General features: G+C 33.3%; 1 protein-coding gene across 2 annotated transcripts; it reads left to right on the forward strand.

Annotated features, from left to right (window-relative positions):
- Positions 1-548: 548 nt before the first annotated feature.
- On the forward strand, positions 549-10553 carry LOC110038287. Of its 2 annotated transcripts, none has more exons than XM_020743077.1 (5): positions 549-636; positions 9410-9497; positions 9584-9981; positions 10275-10329; positions 10445-10553. In XM_020743077.1, exons 2-5 carry the CDS (start codon positions 9443-9445, stop codon positions 10543-10545), a joined length of 609 nt encoding a protein of 202 aa, XP_020598736.1. In that variant the 5' UTR covers positions 549-636; positions 9410-9442; the 3' UTR covers positions 10546-10553. The 2 variants fall into 2 exon arrangements, with proteins under 2 accessions (XP_020598736.1, XP_020598737.1); XM_020743078.1 differs by lacking the exon at positions 549-636 and adding an exon at positions 7130-7272.
- Positions 10554-17668: the final 7115 nt, after the last annotated feature.

The following is a 17668-nucleotide window of genomic DNA, read 5'->3' on the forward strand; positions in this document are numbered from 1 at the left end:
CTTAGCTTAAATCTGGGTGTCAATCCTCAAGGCTTCAAACTATTTCTTAGTCACACTGCTTCATTTGGATGGAACACTTTATTGCGTAGACACGTTGGAATTTCAAAACCGTTTTCTATATTGTTCATTCATAGCATAAATGGTGTTATTAGAGCCGTCAAATTGGCTCGTCGTTCGCGTATAGCTCGTTTTCAATTTGACTATTTGCTAAAGAGCCGAATACGAACAAATTTTAAGCTCGAAATGTAAAAAAGCTAACACGAAAAAAATTTATTTGCTTGTGTCTGACTTAAAAAAATAATACACATGCAAAATAGATATTCATAAAACTAAAAATTAAAAGTTATAAATAATTAATTTTTTTAAAAATAAATTATCATATTTAAAAAATTAAATCAAATAAATTATATTATATAATTAATATTAATATATTAGTATTATTTTTATAAACATTATATATTTAAATCATATAAGTTATATAATTAATATATTATAATATATATAACTATATAACAAAGAAAACCCTAGCCCCTAACCCCAGTGCTATCGGCTTTCCTTCCCGCTCCGCCTCTGGGTCTTCTCCTTCTCCTCACAAAATCGCGAAAAGCTTTCGGTCGCGGTAACTTAGGGTTTGCGGTTAGTTTTCGTCTTCTAATATTTACTTCTATTTCTCCTCAGATAGTCAGCGTTGGATTGATTGCTCGGTATTCTTGGTTGCTCGATATTCTTGCCTGGTTGCTTATTTTGCTACCGAGATGTTATCTTTCAGTAACTTTTCTCTAATATTTCATATTTATCTTCGGTTTCTCCTCTTAGGTTAAATTTTCTTAAATTTCTTTTAGATTTAGTTAGATCTTTTGAGTGAATCCCAGTTTTTTAGGGTTTTGGCAGTGAAATCATATTGCATTTAGATTTGATTTGTTTATGGATGAGATCTGAGATAAGGTTTTGCTGTGAAATTTAGCTGTGAAATTTAGTTTGGCTATTGTGTATTTGTGCGGTGAGTCATACATATCTTCAAACGTTTGTGCTGTGGTTCGGCTGTTGCCGCTAGTTCTAATTTTTTTTTTAATGGATGACTTTGTGAAGAATATTGTTTTTTTTCCTCTAGTTTCTTAAAACGATAACATGTCTTTTTCTAAAGTTTTTTTTTAAAATTTAATCTGCTTAGAGCATTCAGCTTTGTCAAGCGCATGTACTTTGATGTATTATTCTCGTTCCGGGAAAACCTATTGCCTGGTTTTATGTCTGCTAAAAAATAATATGCTGCTTGGTGCTCAACTTAAAACTCTAAGTTTGCTTAACTTGTTTCTGAACAAAAGAGTGCAAGCAAATCAAGCATAATCCATCTTTAATTTCTCGATACTGAGTTGTGTCTAGTTTATGTTATATTCTTCTGGTTAAATTTTATTCAGTAATTGTATGATGGCCTGCTGTCTGCTTACATGATTGTGCACTCTTGTAATCTCTTCTTTATTTCAAGCTTTTTATTTAACACTTAATATTATTCACGTAGTTTTTTCATGTATTATACATCTATTTTTAGTTTTCTACATTTGCACTTAAAGTAATTGCAACTAAGATTGCCTTAAAGGTTGAGAGTATGAGGTAAGAAAGGACTTGTAGAGGGGTGTACATGGTGTGAATCACGTTCTTTATTTTTTATAGTTTAATTTTCACAAGATTTGTCCAAAGAGACAAATGTGAAATACCACCATTGCATTGCATTGCATGACTATCATTTCATATATAACTAGTTTAATTATCTTTGTAGATGTCACTTTTTTACAACTAGTCTCACATTCTCTATGGAGATGTCACATTTTTAGGAATGCTACACTTGCCAATATCTCTTATCTCAAAAAAAAATTCTTGATAAATTTCATATATTATTTGGGCGAAAAGCCTAAATATCTTTGCAAAAAATGTTCATAACTCTGAAGATCTGTGTACGATTCTTGGATATGGTTGCTCTAATCCATATTTTACCTACCTGGGTATTCCAATATGTATACACATATAAATATTGGTCTCTTACCATTCCTATATTAAAATGACATGTTTTTGTGCGTTACCTGGGAGTTGAGCCGTGCTATCCCTCAAGCTATATTCTGCTCATTCAACAACATGATTTTGTCGGTTACCTGGGAGTTGAATCTTGCTTTAGAAATCAGAACCAATCTCTGTTTTTTTTTATTAGCTTGTTGGTTTTGAGAACTTCGCCTTCTCATGACAACTTGAATATTGTGACAGAGGATAATTTTTTTGATTCTCTAGCGCACTCAGTTTTAAGGGGTTGATTGGTAGCAGGATTTATGCAAGATTGATTTGAGTTAAATCATCCTGAAAGGTAGAAAATACCATTTTAAAACTTACGATTTTCTAAATCCCATTTCAACAAGATTTCACTATATCGGGGTGTTTGACTGTACATGATTTACGTTAGCTAGGATTTAGTAAATCTGGATTCATAAAATCTAGATGCTATAATTATTAGATAGTGTTTGGTTTAGCTAAGGAAGATTAAATCCATTTAAGTCTGTTTGACGCGTTAAGCGTCTTATCACAGGATTTAATTTTCCTCCAAAGTTAAATCTGTTAAATCCACTTAAAAAATCGAATTTATATGAAAATATAGATGGAATGGAGAGAAATTTGGATTTCGTGAAGCACCGGATTAGTTATCATTTTTTCGCGTTTGGGTGGATTTACGTTTAATTCACCCGTAAATCCTATTAAACGTACTACCAAACACTACCTAAATCTTAGATTTATGAAATCTTAGCATTGTGCGGTTTTAAATTAAATGTGCACATCTCAAGAGCTCTTCTCCTTCATTCTTCGCTAACGCGTTGATGCATTTATCACAAGTTGTTGTCATGACTTATTTCTTTTTTGACTTTACAGATTTTGTTGGTAGGAAGAGAATAAAGCGGATGTTGAATATTAGATGTGTTGCCAAAAGCTTCAATATTAAATTTTATAAGTAAGAAAATTGAAAATTAATCTTAAATTGATATTAGTTTGTTTTTCAATTTGATTAAATAGAAACTTCTATATTTAATTAGTTTATAAATTATTGAATAATGCTAAATTGATCTTACAATTGATTTAATAATGGTTAATTAAAAAGGATGGTTAATTAAAAAGGTTTAACTTCAGTAAATTAATATTATATATGATTTAAATTATTTGTTAATCAAAATAAGGCTTATTTGGGTTGTGTAGGGCTTATTTGGGTTCAAGTTTATTATTTATTTTAAAAAAATTGTTTTATTGAGGTTTTTTCATTTGTTTTAAAAATATTAAAAAAAAAAAGAAATTGTTTTATAAATACTTGAGACAACGAAAATTTATGTTGATGTTTTAAAAATTTGATGATCTGTTTTCAATATTACATATATATTTTATTTCAAATCATAATACAAATAAAATTAAACTAATTGAAAATAGAAAATAGAAAAGAAAAAAGATCAAACATCGCCTTAATAGATTACTAATTAACGACTAATTGAGATATTATCTTTATTCTTTAGCATAATTTCTTAACATTTTGGTCAGTGAATTATGTTGTTATTATAGGTTGGTCTTATTGACAGATAAGATCTGTTTAGATGAAGTTACAAAGCACATCAGTGGTAGACTTGGCTTATGCTTTAGTAGGTATTGACCGTCACAGGACTTCACATTTATAAACAACTGCCATTGCAAATGATTTTCAATGTGCACACTTTGAGGAGCAGTTTCTTATTCAACCAATTACTAATTTTAATGTGTGAATGCATGATTTCTATCTCTTTGCAATGTATAACTCATATTTAGCAATACCTGTCACCGATGGTTTACAAATAGGATTAGCCCGATTGGTCGGATCGGTTCAACCTGAATTTGTCTTTTGACCGATTCTATCTCAACTCAAAATCATTTTTGCAAAAAGCCGACAAGAATGCATTTTTCACCAGTTTTTGAAGAACTTATTGATTTTAATAATAATCAATTTTGATCTTTTGATTTTGATTTTATGGTTGAAAATAAATTATTTTGATTAAATAACGAGAAAGTGATTAAAATATAATTTCTCAAAATTTTAATTTCAAATTATGTTCAAAATATTTAAGGGTAAATCATTGTTAAAATATTATATATTAATCTAGTAAAAAAATATCATAATATCATAGCTACATTTTAATTAAAATAACCAAATTTATTATTTATTATGAAATTTGGTTAAGTCTCTAGTTGAACCTTGATTGAATCTTTGAACTATGAATTTCTTCTTTCGATTCAATATCCAGTTTGGTTTTTTAAACATTTCATGTCATTTCCACAATGTGGGTCCCATTTAAATTTGAGCTTAAAATGACTACGTATCATAATTTTAGAGATCATTTGTTAAATAATCTCATATGAGTGAAGTTTATCGATGACGAGAGAAACAAAGAGTCGATTTAATGAAAGCGTTCCACAATTATTACTAGTAATTGATAGGTATTTATTAACATGAACGGAACTTGACATTCATTGAAAATCATCAATTTCTTATTCAATTGATTACTAGATTGAATATGTGAATGCATGATTTCTATCTCTTTGTAATGGATTTTACGTATTTAGCAATTCGTTTTACCATTGTTTTAAAAATGAAACCAGATTGATTATTCTGACCGATTTAGCGGTGAACCGTACTTTTGACTGATTCAGCTTAGACACAAAATCACTTTTGCAAAAAACTTGTCAAAACCAACAGTTGAACTAGCGAGTCGACTAACCATATTAGTTTTTAAAGATTCCACCGATTTTAATAAAAATCAAATTTCGCCTTTTCATTTGGTTCTAATTGTTGGAAACAAATGATTTGGATTAAAAACTGAGAAAATGATTAAAATGTTGTCTCTAAATGATTTGGATTAAAAACTGAGAATATCTTACATTAAAGTATTATATATTAAATTTGTAAAAAATATTGTTTTATAATTATTACATCATTTACATTAAAATAAAATAATTTTAATATTTATTATGTCATTGTTGACCTTACTTTTGGTTGATGTTTAGTTTTTTCTCTTTAGTAGCCTTGAGTATAGCCAAATGGCTTTCTTGTTAACTATTCCTAAAAAGTTAGAACATGAACCCTCACCATTAGAAATTCTACCATCTTCTTTGCTCAACTTGAAGTTCCACATATTGGTCATAACCTCTAACACTTAGTAGGTGGGGTCACTATGAGGGAGCTCAAGGAGAGTCCCCTTAGGACTGCCTGACCTTAGGGTTGACAATGGGTGCTGGTCTGGAGCTAGTTCACTCACTTGCACTCACTCTCACTCGCAATCTTAAACTTAAAACTTGTTAACTTTCATCCCTTGATCTTTTGGGAGACTCATGTAGATGGTCCCCTAAACCCACTAGCCCTAGGCTGGGGTTTAGCTAAGACCAGTACATAGGGGACCCAAATGGGGATTCTATTCGTCCATAGCTCACATATAGTGGTTGGGTTCCCAATTCTACTGAAAATATCCAACTTGGTCTTTTGACTCCCAAATCCATCCTAATTACCTAAATGCTCTTGAAACCATAAAATTTGGCCAAAATCCTCAAATTCATCCAAAATACTCAAATTTATCCAAAAAATCATTTCAAACCTTTTCAAAATACCCAAGTTACTCAAAACTACAAAAAAAGTTCAAATTTATCAAAATACCCCCAAAATGGCCAAAATTAGAAAAATAATCTTGGCACCCCCAAACTTTCCCAAAACCTATCTCCAAAACCATAATCCAAATATCTCAAAACCAATTTGGACTTTTGTATTGAACCCAATTTATCTCCAAAACCAATTTGGACTTTTGTATTGAACCCAATTTTAGCCCTATGACCTAATTTCACGTAATTGAACCATATGATCCACTCAATTGCCTCAATTTGGATCCTAAACTCTTCATAACAATCCTACACATCAATTTGGACCTTCAATTGACTTTGGTCAAGCCTCAATGTCACTTAATTTCAACCTAATTCCAAAACACCCCCAATTGTGCCCTAATTTGGCAATGTCTTTGAATGTCATCCAATTGAATGCCCAAATCTCAAAATTGACACCCAATTTGTGTTGAAAACTCTTTGTGACATTCCTCCAGACCATTTTGAATCATCAATTTGAACCTAACCCAACCTTCGCCTAACCCAAAACCAAGTCCAACCTAACACCCCAAAATTAACCAAGTGACCAAAATCCACCAAATTGAACTCCAAAACCAACTCAAAATCACTCCAAATATCTTCTAAACCTCTCATGACAATCATCCGCACAATCTTGATCAATAAATTAAGCTCGAATCAAAATTTTGATGAAAATCGAATTTCGGCTCGTTTTTTGACCCGATCGGCGACGAGGTTGTCCGGAGGACCCCAGATGACGAAACGGATCGCGCAGACGCGTCTGGAACGTCGAAATTACCTAGGGAGGACACCCATTTTTGTCGAAATTACCTAAGGTTGAGTGCACGCGCGAAGTGGAGAATTTTGAATATTAAAAAAATTACAAAATTAAAAAAAGAATCATTTTTTCAGATAAATTCCTAAAATCCCTGAATCCCTAAGCTACCTCACGCCTCTTGCCCCCTTCCATTCGCGAAACATCTCCTGCCCTTTCACCTCTGTCGCGAGCCAAGGCTACTCTCGAATCTCCTCTGTCGCACACAAGATCTTCATCATGAGCCCTCCCTTCTCCTTGCTCGTGAAGCTTCGGTCGAGGTCCCTCTCTGACATCCATCCCATCTCACGCCACAACCAAAGCACCTACCTCCTGCAAATCCCCCTTCCCTAAACCTTGTGTTTTCCCCTCCGATTTCCTCTTTGGGTAAGCTCCCCAGCCAAGGCACTTGATGCCTGCCTCAGCACTCGATAACCTACCTTTACAAAGCCGCCCTACCTCACCTCGTGGCAACAGGCTCCGCCTCTTGTGTTCGGCTCAGCCCTGGGTGAGTCCAGGTGAGCTCCTCCCTTCCTCTTTTGCTATAAAATTCCCATTTGGGGAGTTCCTTAAGCCAGACCGAAAATTTGAGAGTGGGGGATGTGCTGGCCGAAAATTTTAGAGAAAGGGGAAGTGCTGCTGGATTTTTTTGACTTGTTCGGTTTCCTTGCTGGTTCACTCGATACCTTTGCTTGGTTGCTTGTTTGGCCGTTGAGATTTTCGGTTGAAGCTTTGATAGAAAGAGGTGGTGTAGAAATTTTTCTGGGTCTATTCTTGCATTTACCTTGGATTTGCGCCAAGAGGTAGCCTCTTTCCCGCCCTTAAACACTCAATAACGTTGCACATTGCTGGCCTTTCGTTTCCCTTGCTCGACTGCTCGAAACACATGCTGATTTACTCGATTTCGGTGTTGATTGCTTATTTTCTTGTTTGATTTCTGGATTTCCTACTCGGTTGCTCGACATGCCTGTGCAGCCTTTTATTAAGCTTAGGCTTTAGTGGATTGAAGTTTTTTTGGTATTTTGATTATATATGAATTGATCACAGTCCTTTGCATACTTTTTTTTAGAATGTATACTGATTCAACATTCACAAAGGAAATGAACTTAGATTCGTCTTGTTGTCTTTATTGCAAAATAATGAACTATGAGGAATGATATTTTTGGGGCAGTACTGGAGCAGCTAGCGTTGCTGTCAATGCTTTATGGCCATCTTCCCTTCCTATTTAATATTAATCACGAATATTACTATTTAATATTAATCACGAGAGCTACTACAATGATTTTTATTACCAGGAGTCGATTCATGCATATCAATCAAGTTCATTTATATCTTTGATTTGGTTGGCTGCGTACTCATGCAAAACATACCCTATGCATAAAAGAAAAAAAAATGGAAATCGTTGTTCAATTCCCATGTTTGTAGTGTGTTTTTGAACAAATTGATTGGGAAAACATTTGCGGGAATGCTTGTCGAGTAGAGGTAGGATGCTTTGGTAGGTTTGGACCAAGCTTGAAAGGCTTTTCTTGTTCTTCTTTTCTCGTCAGTTCACTCTTTTGCTTGGTGGCTCGATATTCTTGCATTACTGTTTATTTGGCTACCGAGATAAATAATGTTGTTCTGGAGATGAGCTGTAATTGCCCTGCTTAACAACGTTGCTTGTGATTTCTGTTCTTATGAAGTAATAAACCATCAGTAGGCAGCTGTTTCTTATCAATTCCGTTTATCTATTCTTGGTAATGCTGGCAAATAATGGGCGATTTCTCTTCATCTGAAGTGTTTCTTTCCCAGATTTGTGTTTTATTTTAATTCAGGGCATTTACATCCATACCATCTATATATTTATATTTATAACACCTAAATTACAACATTTATATACATACCACCATATACATACCACCCAATTCTTAATATTTACGCTTCTAACACCCAAACTTCATTTTTACACACATTCCACCTTATCCTATGCATGAAAGGGAGTTGTCTCTTTTGCAATATGAAAGGTTTAGGACAATGTACATGTGTTAAAGCCTTGCATGGTTTACCTGCAAAAATCTGAAACCTTGCATGGTTTAGTTACAAAAATCTGAAACCTTGCATGGTTTAGTTACAAAAATCTGAAACTTTCAGTGGTCAACCATTAGTGTTCAATTTGCAAAATCTGAAATTGTCGTGTGGCTTGTTTGCAAAATCTGAAACTTTGTGTGGCATAAATGTAAAAGCCGAAGTATAGGTGTGAATATCATGGGGCCTTTACATGCTTACCACCTGATTCTTATATACTTATATACCTCACACTAAAGCTCCAATATTTACAAACATGTTTTGCAATTCTTTTAGATTTTTATGCTTGCCCTCACATACATTTTCTAGTGCACCTGAAATTGGGAAATTAAGGTCACTTTAAGAGCTAAATGAGCTTAGTGTTAAGAATGAATGAGAATTGCTATCAAATTGGAAAGCTGGAATATATGAGCAAGTTGCGCAAATTAAAAATACATTTTTTATGGAAGAATATTCAAATGCTTTTTTGAAAGTGCTTTAAACGTTACTTTAGCTGTGTATCGATCTTTTCGGAAAGAGTTAAATGTTAGTCTTTGGCTTAACATGATTGAGTTATAATGGAGTCAAGTTCAAGTTGTTCTTCGAGTGCATTGGTTCATTTACAACCCTCTGCACAAGTCTTCACGTGCTTAAAAGAATAAATTGTCATTTATATTTTGACCTGATTGATCTTTTGTTATGCATGTTGCATGGTTTTCTGAGAATGGTCTGATTATGTCATTTCGAGTTGTGCTTTTTATTGACTTTATGTGATGAATATCTGATATCAAGAATTGCTTGCAATGAAAAAATATCCTGAAAATTACTTTATTGCGCCATAAAAATGCCTGAAAGATTGTGAAAGCTTTTCTTAACATATTAGTTTTTTCTGTATAGTTGTGAAAGTGTTGATTTGGCTGGTTGCTGAAGATGGATACCCCTCCTGCAGTTGTTGTTCCCGAGAAAAATGTACACATTGGTAGAGGTATGACATTACATATGCATGGTTACACTAATAGCTTAATATTACTTAACAGCATTCTGAGAGTCATAATTTGTTGAAATTTCCAGGAAAAGCCGCTTTGACGATGAAAACTGATAAATTGATGACTCCTAAGACTGCTGACAAAGAGTGCAAGGCTTTGGCAGATCTTGGAATTACTTACTTACCTGTTGTAGGTGCTTCAAAAGAAGTAGAAAAGAATCAAACGACACAGGAACTGCAGAGGAAGTTAGATTTGCAGCACTTTGATTTTTTATTGAATGATGAAGAAATAAAACACTGTTTTAAATGGGTTCCCATCGGCCATATATTCACTGCTGAGCAAACAAAACAGTTGTATGAATGGGCTAAGCATGGAAAATGGGAAGCAGATCCTTTTATTTCAGTTAATGAGGAAGATTTACTTCCGAACCTATGTCTATCAAACAATGAACCATCAGGCTCAGATTTCGAAGAACCATTAATGGTAATTAGCAAATACGTTTTCATTGAAAAACATTCTGGTACATGTGTAGGCAATTTCCGTTGCAATTCCCTTAGATTGTTAGACATGAAATTTTGTTTTTTCCATTTCATGCTATTTTAAATTTTACTATCATTTGTTCATACTAAATATGGTGTGCATATCTGTTCACAAATATTTTTATTCTTTCATTCCTTCAAAAGTTGTGATGTTGCGTTTTATTTAGATAGAATGTCAATTTTGTGTAGTTTTTTTTTTTTTTAAAATTTTGTCTTTACTCTGTTTTTTTTTGGTAGATTGAAGAAGGCTTTTATGAGACAGATGAGTCTGATTTTGAAATATCAGTTCCAGGTTTTTTTCTTCAATTTATTTTCTTAATTATTTCATATATTCATAGCTCTAAGTTTTATAAGTTTTTAAGTAGATGATGCATTCTTAATTAGTAAATCGTTGTACAAATTTGCAGGGCGCCATTCATCAGTTTATACACCAGAAGAATTAGATGACCGTCTTGGTGTACGTGATTTATGCGTCGAAGATTTCTACCCATTACCAGAATTAGAGTGATGATTATGAAGAATGATTATGAAGAATTTTTATGAAGAATTTCATATCAGTAGTGACGACAGTATTAAATCTAAAACCTTGATTGCTTATTAGAATCTGTAATTAGTAGAAGATTTCTTCGGTTTGTTGAAGCTTTTTCTGTACTTTAAATACTTTGATATCAAAGATCAACTTGTTTTTTTTCAATTTTTAGCCAAAGGTTTATTTAAGCATGAATACTATCCTAGTGATTTTCATAATGTATAAACTTATGAATGTTTGTTATTCAATTTGATTAAATAGAAACCTCTATATTTAATCAGTTTATAAATTATTAAATAATGTTAAATTGATCTTACATTTGATTTAATAAAGGTTAATTAAAAAGGGTTAATTTCAGTAAATTAATATTATATATGATTTAAATTATTTGTTAATCAAAATAAGGCTTATTTGGGTTCAATTTTATTATTTATTTTAAAAAAAAATGTTTTATTGAGATTTTTTCATTTGTTTTAAAAATATTTTTTTAAAAAAGTTCAATTGTTTTATAAGTACCTTAGTCAACGAAAAATGATTTTGATGTTTTAAAATTTTGATGATCTGTTTTCAATATTACATATATATTTTTTTTTCAAATCATAATACAAATAAAGTAAAATTAATTAAAAATAAAAAATAGAAAAGAAAAAGAGATCAAACATCACCTTAATAAATTACTAATTAATGACTAATTGAGATATTATCTTTAGCATATTTCCTTAACATTTTGGTCAGTGAATTGTGTTATTATTATAGGTTGGCCTTATTGACAGATAAGATCTGTTTAGATGAATTTACAAAGCACATCAGTAGTAGACTTGGCTTATGCTTTTGTAGGTATTAACCACTATGGGACTTCACATTCATAAATAACTTCCATTGCAAATGATTTTCAATGTGCACACTTTGAGGAGCAGTTTCTTATCCAACTAATTACTAATTTTAATGTGTGAATGCTTGATTTCTATCTCTTTGCAATGTATAACTCATATTTAGCAATACCTGTCACCAATGGTTCACAAAGAAGATTAGGCCGATTGGTCTGATCGGTTCAACCTGAATTCGTCCTCTGACCGATTATGTCTTGACTCAAAATCATTTTTGCAAAAAACCGACCAGAACCTATTTTTCACCAGTTTTTGAATAACTTATTCATTTTAATAATAACCAATTTTGATCTTTTGATTTTGATTTTCAGGTTGAAAATAAAATATTTTGATTAAATAATGAGAAAATGATTAAAATATAATTTCTCAAAATTTTAATCTAAAACTATGTTCAAAATATTTAAGTGTAAATCATCGTTAAAATATTACATAATAATCTAGTAAAAAATTATCATTATATCATAACAACATTTTAATTAAAATAAACCAAATTTATTATTTCTTATGAAATTTGGTTAAACCTCTACTTGAACCTTGATCGAATCTTTGAAGTATGAATTTCTTCTTTCGATTTCATATCCAGTTTAGTTTTTTTAACATTTCATGTCATTTCCATAATGTGGGTCCCATTTAAATTTGAGCTTAAAATGACTCCGTATCATAATTTTAGAGATCATTTGTTAAATAATCTCATATGAGTGAAGTTTATCGATGACGGGAGAAACAAAGAGTCGATTTAGTGAAAACGTTCCACAATTATTACTAGTAATTGATAGGTAGTTATTAACAACAACGGAACTTCACATTCATTGAAAATCATCATTTTTTTATTCAATTGATTAGTAGATTGAATATGTGAATGCATGATTTCTATCTCTTTGTAATGGATTTCACATATTTAGCAAATCCTGTTACCATTGTTTTAAAAGTGAAACCAGATTGATTGTTCTGACCGATTCAGCGGTGAACCGTTTTTTTGACCGATTCAGCTTAGGCACAAAATCGCTTTTGCAAAAAACTTGTCAAAACCAATGGTTAAACTAGCAAGTCGGCTAACCATATCAGTTTTAAAAGATTCTACCGATTTTAATAAAAAATAATAGATGCTCCTACGAGGATTTCAACGTTGCATAGTGGGCAACCCTCATAGAAATCATGGGGTATATCTGCCTGCATCGAGTCTATGCCGGCTCTAACCAATCGTTTGTATCAGGTGGGCTAGATTAGGTCTCGTTCATGCATGGCTTATAAATCTTTCCCTTAGGAATAGAGGTGAGTAAACCTACAGCTTCTTTCTGTCTTCTTCTTTCTTCACGCTTGAAGGATCAATGCTTACGTTGGTTGGCGTTGCAGCGTTGCGTTCTTCTAAGTCGTGCATCTTGCACTCTTTCTTCGTTAGCACCTACTAAATTTCTCGATGGAGCAGTTATCAAGGATTGTAGATGAGTAGTTCCTTCGACTAGATATTGTTTTTGAGTGATCATCATCTTCCTCTTCTGTGAGGAGTCTTCTCTGGTGCCGGATACAGAAAAAATATATGCATTTTTAGACCCATACTTTATACTCATTTTTGGTGATATTGCACTTTTATGGAAGGTATTTTGATGTTTTCTTGTAGGTTGTTGATTTTTAGGACTTGAAGCAAAAATGATGGAATTTGGAGTCAAAATGACATTTTTGAAGAAATACTTAGAGTCGACCGTGCAAAGGGCAACACCGACCGCGCAGAACAACATAACAGACAATAAATTTAATCAATGTCGACGGCGTCGTTAGATAGAGCAACGAATTAAATCGCGGTATACTGGCGCCAACAACGCCAATGTCGGTTCAACTCCTGTTTCTAGAAAATTCGACATATTTGGATGCTTTTTGAATAGATTTTGGAGGCACCTATTGGAGAACCAACTTGAGGTTTTACTTGGAGCCAAAATTCATTAGAAAAAGGGCTCCACCATGCTCATTTTTCGTCATTCCTCGTTTCAATTCATCATCCATCTTTATTCCACCACCATTTTGGGGTCAATTAGTGAGTTTTATTTAAGAGTTTAGAGTTTTTGTAGTGATACTGAGCGTGTATATTTCTCTAAGAGTGTTGGAGAAGGGGAAAAGTGAGAGATATCTTCTTCCTACATTTCCTAGAAAAGGCTACAAGAGATTTGCTTTGAGAAAGAGTTTCAGATAAGTGTTGTTTGTTTATTAGTATTGTATGAACTTTTTTTTATATATGAAATTTGTGTTTTATTGTATCTTTCTCATAAAGTCTGAGCAGTTTCTTTTATCTATCCCCCTACTCTGAGATATGGTGAAATGAAGAGATAATATGAATGTGCCATAATTTAAAATAAATTGTGATGATTTTTCAACTCCGAACTTTATTTACTTTTCAATCTGTCCAATTGAATTGTTAAAATGTGTTATGGAATTCGGGAAATGGAGTATGAATTTTACAACAGAGTGAGGATCACATTTGATTCCATGAAGGAGAAATTCGTTCATGGAATTAAGTGCAAATAAATAGAGAAATATAATTTGTTGGGTTTAGAATTGGAGAATCTTTAGGGTGACAGACTAAAATTCCTAATTCGGTCTTAGTGTTTAAAAACTATAATGAGAGTTAGCCTTCAGGTGAAGGGAAGTGGGAGCCGGTAACCTCTTAGTCTAGCCACGGATTTAAGCACTAAATCTGGGATTAGCCAAAAATTTTCTATGCACTTAAAATTGATCCTATTTTGCACAATACATATTATAAACATTTATCTCATATCATTTCACCAAAACCTCATTGTAGTGTGAAAGATGTTTTTTCACATAAGAAATCTTCATTACATAAACATAGTTTAGTAGATTAGTAGTTATAGTTTAAACTTTGCATTTATGTTTTGCTAATAGTTTAGTAATTTAGTTTTGATAATATCTTAACCTTCAAAATTAATGAGTGATTTCGTTTTGACTTTCTATGAATTTCCTAGTTAATTTATCACTTCAAATTTAAACTTTCCCCGTGGGATCGATATTTAGGGCTTAAATAGAAGGTTCTTTATTACTTGATAACGATGCATATACTTGAGTAGAATACAAAACTTATATAAATTTTACACAACTTACTTTCGTGGGATCAGTGCGCTTCTTTAACGGAGATGGTGACCATTCCTTACTTTTGTGGGATTAGTGCGCTTCTTTAACGGAGATGGTGACCATTCCTTTTCCCGGTGACTGACAACATCCAACAGTGGATTCTCATATTCCACATTGACATGACTAAAGTCTAAGTCCATGTCTATAATGCCACCCTAAGTAGCCAACTCTTCATTCAGTGTGAGATTGAGGCCATCTCAAAAAAGAAAAAATCAGCTTGCGTCTTGACATTTTTTTTGCAGAAGACAAAAAAAACATCAGTGCGTTGACATTCATCATGAACAAGAACAAGAACTAAGCACTTATTAAACAATAATTTTTCTTATTATTTGCAAATTTTTTTATTCATTTTAGTTTTAATTTGATTAGATTTTAAAATTAGAAACAGAAAAAGGGAAACCAAAATGGGCGAACCAAAAAAAAACTTTTCATCTTGTTCAAGTCAATTTATTACAAAATTTTTGGACCCAGTCATAGACATTTAGCCAAATAAAAAACCTCAAAATAATCAAAATTTCAAAGGCAAATGTTGATTTTGAGCAGCCTCATGTCGAGTAATATATCTTCAAGTGGTGGTTGTTAACTGACAACATATGTCTTTCGCCCTGAAAATCCACCAGTTGGTAAGATCCTCCTAAGTAGAATTTTTCTATGACAAATGTTCCCTCCCAACTTGATTCAAAATTTTCACCCATTTTATGGTGTGTAAGAATAGGTCTTTTGAGAACAAGGACAAGATCACCAACTTTAAACGTCCTCGAGCTGACCATTCTGTCATGAACCTACACCATCCTTGCTTGGTAGGGCTCCAAGTGCTATTGTGTTTCTAGTAATTTTCCCTCGAGACTTTCCAATTTTCAAGTCTGAGTTTCACACTTTCTTCAGTTGTGATTTGGTTAGAGATGGCTACTCTAAAAGACGGTGTCTAAACTCCTAGCAGTAGTACGATCTCGAACCCGTATAAAAGCACATAAGGTGCACATTGAGTGGGAGTTATGAACGTCGTCTGGTAGGCCCACAAAACTTCTAATAGTCTGTTATGCCAATCTCTTTTATTTTCGTCCAGTGTCTTCTTTAGAATCTGCACGAGTGTTTTATTGAATGCCTCGAAAGCTTCAGCTAAGACATTTGCCCTGGGGTAGTAGATTGTTGAATACCTTTATTATATCACATGTCATTTAACAAAATTATTGATCTTCATGCTCTTGAAGGCTGTCCCATTGTCAAAAATTACTCTACGCGGAACTCTGAAACGGTAGACTATATTGGTCTTGAAGAATTGCTAAACATACTGTGTTGTAACCTCTCGTAACGGCACTGACTCAGTCCACTTGGAAAAGTAATCCGTAGTGGCGAGAATAAATCTGTGTCCCTTAGAAGATAGAGGGTTTATCGAACTTATAATGTCGGTGCCCCAACACTTGAATGGCTACAAGACAACAATTGGGTTTAGCACATTTGGAGATTGGTGTAAGACCACCCCATGCACTTGAGAAAGGTGCAGCTACTAGCTGTATCCATACAATTGAATATCATTGCTAGCCAATAATATTTGAGTTTTTTGATCTTCATCTTCATCTTTGACCCTGCAGCTACTAGCTGTATTCATACAATTGAATATCATTGCTAGCCAATAATATCTGAGTTTTTTGATCTTCATCTTCATCTTTGACCCTGACTGGTGAGCACCACACAATCCGACATGTAATTCTTTGATGATATTTTGTGCTTCTACTCTACTCGGACATCACGGTCACATTTGATCAAATGAACTCTTGTAGAGAACCCCACCATAGTGTACGACATAGCTCTTCTTGTTATGTGATATGCTTTAGACTTATCCTCTGACATCTTTCCGATTTGCAAATATTCTATTAATGGCTTACACCAATCTTCATTGAGGTCAGCAACTACAATCATCATTTCTTTATCTTTTTTCAAGCTTGTGTAGATTGTTGAGGTCAATTTGAGACAAGACTCATTTTTCTTGTACCGTAATATCAATGGAATCCTCCGGTGAATATGTCAGCACCTTAGCAAGTTTTGCTAGAGCGTCGGCATGTGCATTATCTTTCCATGGAATCTGGTATATAGTTACATTGAGAATGTAATCTAACAACTTCATTGCATACTGATGGTATTCTGTTAGCCTTGGTTTTTAAAATCTTTTATTTTTCAGAAAGTTGTTGAATGATAAGTTGAAAGTCACATTAGATGGACATATTCACTATATCCATTGAAATTGCCAAGTCTTATCTAGTGATTAACGCTTCATATTCTGCTTTGTTATTTGTACACAACTCTGTTAGTTTGTAGGAGAATCGCAACATACCTTTATCTGGTAAGATAAAAATTAGAACAATCCCTGCTTTGCCTGGTATGACCATTTCTTATCCTTTATATTTCCTAGCTGAAGAAGCTCCATCAAAATACATTTCCCAATGCCTGACATTGGAGGATTCCATTTGCAGTATTTGCTCGTCTGACTGTTCATCATTGAGTGAGGACTCAGTTGGAAGTGGGTGTGTATCTAGAAAATCTGCTAAAATCTGTCTCTTAATGGCATGGAGAGGGACGAAAGTTATATCGAATTGCAATAAAATCATTGACCATCTGGCTAAACGTCCGAAAAGTGTTGGTCGGGTCATCAAATACTGCAATAAATTAACTTTTGAAATGAAGGTAATTTTATGAGAAAGCATGAAGTGCCTGAGCTTTTGGGCGGCAAAAATTAAAGCTAGAAGATGCTTCTAGGTGCTTCTAGATACACGGATACTTCACTTCTGTTGGTATTAGACGATGACTCAAGTAGTATAGTGTGTTTTCCTCACCCTCATCATTAACTTGGGTTAATAGAGCTCCGAGAAAATCGTCTAAAGCCGCAGTATAAAGTATCAATGATTTTCTCGAGATAAAGGCTGCCAAAACAAGAGGTGTCATTAAGTATTTTTTAACATTTTCGAAGGCTTGCTGACACTTCTCTTCCCAAATAAATTTGGTGTCCTTTTTAATTAATGCTGAGAAGGGTTGACACCTAGCTGAGAGATTGTCGGCACTATTTTGGCTGAAGGAGTTGC

Source organism: Phalaenopsis equestris, unplaced genomic scaffold, assembly GCF_001263595.1.
Source record: "Phalaenopsis equestris unplaced genomic scaffold, ASM126359v1 Scaffold232370, whole genome shotgun sequence".
Classification (NCBI taxonomy): Eukaryota; Viridiplantae; Streptophyta; class Magnoliopsida; order Asparagales; family Orchidaceae; genus Phalaenopsis; species Phalaenopsis equestris.

Bases quoted from the DNA above. Each gene is read 5' to 3' on its own strand.
- LOC110038287 (XM_020743077.1), top strand. From the start codon at position 9,443: ATGGATACCCCTCCTGCAGTTGTTGTTCCCGAGAAAAATGTACACATT. The intron at 9,498-9,583 runs GTATGACATTAC...TGAAATTTCCAG, and splicing joins AAATGTACACATTGGTAGAG to GAAAAGCCGCTTTGACGATG. The intron at 10,330-10,444 runs GTTTTTTTCTTC...ACAAATTTGCAG, and splicing joins TTTTGAAATATCAGTTCCAG to GGCGCCATTCATCAGTTTAT.